We start from the raw sequence: 4263 nt of genomic DNA, 5'->3' as shown, positions 1-4263 counted from the left end.
GATTTTACTCAGACCAATTTGTGAAGTGATATTCTTTGTATGATGGGGAAAATGTATGGCAAAATACAATTTTTTTTCAAAATGGCATAATATACACACATATAATATAGACTTCTATTGGAATGAATAATACTAAATGGCTTTCTCTTAAGATTTTAAGTACAATATTGTATTCAATATGTTAAATATAATATTTTAAATATAATATATTAATTATAATATGCTTATACAATATTGTACTGCAAAATTGTTTTAGCGTTACACTATAGCAAAGCAATTTCACTGTTCATTATCATTCCCAAACAAAAGAATGGAGTTATAAAAACAAGAAAGCTAGGTGTGGCAGATTGGTGGTATATGCATATGCCACCAGCCCTTGGACTATGGAAGACATAGCAAGACCGGGTTCAATCTTCCTGATCACACGTGTTTTCCTTTCCTCCCCCTCATTTTCTCCTACTTCTCTCTCCATTCGCTGGCCCTTCCCCCCCGCCCCCCGCACTTCCCCTGTGCTCTGAGGGACTTGACCCTTCCCGGTTCTGTGAGGGACTTTATATCAATCTCTTAGAATACACCTTGTATCTTAGTTCCTCTGGTGGTGTGAATTATAGGCTGGTGATCCTTTGATCTAGGTCTAAAATCCATATATGAGTGAGTACATACTATGTTCCTCTTTTTGTGATTGGGTTACCTCATTCAGGATTTTTTCTTCAAGTGCCATCCACTAGCCTGCAAATATCAAGGCAGCAGAAAACACATAGTTACAGCTTACCTGAACAAGGAGGAGCTAACGGGCCACCAGACTGATAGCTGGGAAGCCAGCATGGGACTGACTCAGGTCCCCCTGAATATGGGTCTCAGCCAGAAGGACTGAGCAGTCTAAGGGACCTCAGACAGTAGAGCCAGGATGTATCCCTGGTGCACAAAAGGACCTTGCTAACACATCCCCCATGGAGGGATAACTGCCTTAACCTAGAGACAGGAGAGAAGCCCTATCCCTACTTCACATGAACTATCAGATCTACATGACCCCCAACTGGATGGCATTCCCCTACATATGGAATTGGGGTGGAGAGATGGGAGGGGAGGGTGGTTAGGGTGCATGTGAGAGGGCAGAGAGGGTAAAACGGTGGGAGGGGGGGAGAGGGAACTGGGATCGACATGTAAAATAATAAATTAAATAAAAAAAAATGCTTTGACTCCAAAATTTAAGTTCAAGGACAAGTTTCTGGGGAAAAGGATTTCTATTTTTGTTTCCACAGAAAATGAAAAGATGTGGATTCCTTCCAAACTAATGTGGTTTGATCAAGCCAGACTACCTGAAACAGAGTACCAGGAGATCCTATATTCAAAACAGCTGGACAAAGCAGCCTTACAGACTACAGCCAGGATTTCCGCATCTTCTTAGAATCCCCCATGACAGTGCCCCTTACCAGCAAGAAGTAGTTTGGAAAGAATGACGCCAAAATTTTAAATATTGTCTATAAATTTGTTTTCATTAAATTGGATTGGTTATATAAAATAAAGAAAAAAAAGAAAATTCTGAATCACTGTTAATTATGAAGCAAAATTTGTTTAATTGTTGGCATGCAATTGGTGGGAATCTTAATAAATACAATTCCTTATGAAAATGCTAATGTATAAAATATGGCAAAAAATTATGGGAATAATCATCTACTCTATGATTGGCGATAAGACCCGTTTCTCATGATAAATCTTACTCAGTGCTGTAAAAGCAGTCAAAAATACGTAACTGGGGTGAACATAAACTTAGTAGGGAATTTACTACTGTCTTTTACTATTTTGGCAAGATGTCAACGTGCCTTCTAAATATTTATGCTTCTACTCACAGAAAAATGCTGCTCTCAGCTTTCATCTGCGAAGCTTCACTGTTTGTGATCTTTGAGTTCTTCCTCCTAAGCCTAATGTTCATACCACTCAACTTCAGGGTTCAAAGAACTTTACAAAAGAGAAGAAAGAAAGAAGGGAAGAAAGAAAGAATGAAATAAAAAGAGAAAGAAAGGAAGGAAGGAAGAAGACAAGAAAGAATATAAGACCTAGATTTTTGTTGAGTATTAATTTTCCTAGGCAAAGTTGTGCTGTTTGCTTATGCTTTGTAGTATTACTTGAACTGTGTAAAGTTTATGCTACATTTTTAATGATGTAAGGATGTGTTATATTTGGTTATGCTGCATTTATTTAATTTTTGTGAAGATGTGTTGCTGTTTCTCCTTGTCTGCCTAAGGCATCTTATTAGTCTAATAAAAAGTTGAATTGTCCATAGCTAGTCAGGTTTGGGATAGTGGGGCTGGTGGGCAGAGAGCATAAATAGGAAGAGAAACTTAGGTTCAGAAGAGAACAGGAGAGAAGAAGGAGGAGAGAAAGAAGGTGACATCTAGGGCCAGAAGTCAGGTACCTGCCAGTTACCTAGACACTAGAAGTAGTGAATGTAAGATATACAGAAGAAAGGTAAAAATCACCCAGGCAAAATGTAGATGAAGAGAAATATGTTAGGTTGAAAGAGCTAGCCAGAAATAAGCCTAAGCTGGGCTGAGCATTCATAACTAGTAAGAAGTCTCCTGTCGTCCCGACTCCCGTTCTACCAGGCAGGTAGCATATATGGGATGTCCTGGCCGCAGTCCTGCAGAGAAAAGCCTCTCCTTTGGGCCGACCATCTGTGAACCTAATCTCATGGGCCCTGGTAGAATGTATCTCATCTTAGTTCAGTTGCTTGTGCTTCTGCCTCTGGGGAAAGCAGGCCGATGTGCGGATGACTGCCAGAGTCAGAGCCCCCTTTCCTTTGTGCCCCTAGAAAGCGGTTGCAGAGATCTCCCTATGGCTAACCAAGAGGAGGCAGAAGACAGGCCAGATCTGTTCGTGGCACTGCCACATCTCATAGGTGCCAGCCTGGCTGGGGAAGGCCAGAAGCAGAGAGAGAAGATGCTGTCCAGGTTCGGAAGACTCTGGAAGAAACCTGAGACAGAGCTTCACCCCACAAAGGATGTGGAAAATGAGCATGTCCCATTGGGAATCCAGGCCCACACTCAGTCAGCAGCTGAGAGGAAAGCAGAGAGATCACCTCTTCAGGAAGAAGCCAAGAAATTCTGGCATCGCTTCATGTTCAGAAAGAGTCCAGCCTCCCAGTGGGTCATCTTGCCCATCAAAAGCCATGAAGTACACCAGGAGACCTGCAGGACAGTGCCCTTCAACCAGACAATTGCCCATGAAGACTGTGAAAAAGCTGTTGTCCCAAACAACCTTTGCTTTGGGAAATGCGGGTCCATTCATTTTCCCGGAGCCAAGTCACATCCCTACAACTTCTGCTCCCACTGCTCACCCACCAAATTCACCACCTAGTGAGGATGAACTGCACTAGCCCAACCCCTGTAGTCAAGATCGTGATGCAAGTGGAAGAATGCCAGTGCATGACAAAGACAGAACATGGAGAGAGGCACTTCCCGCTGGCTGATTCCCAGTCCTTCATCCCTGGACTTTCGGCTCCAAAAGCTATCCCATGATTACCTCTGAAAACAAAATCTCAACAGAAAAAGTGCTTACATAATGGCAAATAGGTCCAACTCCATTTTTTCCCCACTTGTGTTTAGACAAGGTCTTATGCCTTTGTTGAGGTTACATAAAGGGGAAGTAGTCTCCCCCCCCCCTTGTTTTTTTTTTTTTTTTTCACTTGTGTTTAGACAGGATCTTATGTATTCTGCACTGGCCTCAAACTTGCTATATGGCTAGGGATGACTTTAAACTCCAGATCCACTTTATGAGTGAGTGCTGGGATTTCAGGCATACACTGTAACACCTAGATCTCAGTTAAAGGAATTTCTAAAAGGATTTTGCATACTTCGAAGCTGCCTGTGAGATTTAGGACACATTTTGATTCTATTGAATGGCTTTTGCCTCAGATGTGGGAAGCAGCTTGCTTGATGGCCCAAGTTTTTTCTTTCTTTTTTGTACCCACCCCCCAAAAAATCAGGTACTGTTTGTTACCCGACTTTGAAGAAGGAAAATGGATGGTACTCTTAGAAGTTTATACATGGAGGGGGCTCAGGCACTAGAAACCAAATCATTCCCTGGAGTATGCGGAAAATGCATGAACAGTATCAGAGTCAACCCTGCCCCTCCACAGAAGTTACTAAGAAACTCAATAAGTCTCAAATTCAATGCATTGCAAATCATTTTAAAAGGAAACGGTTAATAGGTAAATATACCCACATGCCTTTGAATATTGTAGCAAGTTGGGTTTCTTTGTCT

The 4263-nt window shown here is 41.8% G+C and overlaps 1 protein-coding gene across 1 annotated transcript; it reads left to right on the top strand.

Annotated features, from left to right (window-relative positions):
* Positions 1-2706: 2706 nt before the first annotated feature.
* On the top strand, positions 2707-3569 carry LOC127220582 (cerberus-like). Its single transcript, XM_051182454.1, is given in 2 exon segments — positions 2707-3352; positions 3355-3569. Coding segments are annotated over 2 exon segments (810 nt in total). The 3' UTR covers positions 3519-3569.
* The last annotated feature ends 694 nt before the right edge of the window (positions 3570-4263 follow it).

Source organism: Phodopus roborovskii, unplaced genomic scaffold (genome assembly GCF_943737965.1).
Source record: "Phodopus roborovskii unplaced genomic scaffold, PHOROB, whole genome shotgun sequence".
NCBI lineage: Eukaryota > Metazoa > Chordata > Mammalia > Rodentia > Cricetidae > Phodopus > Phodopus roborovskii.
This window is presented reverse-complemented; position numbering and strand designations above follow the sequence as displayed.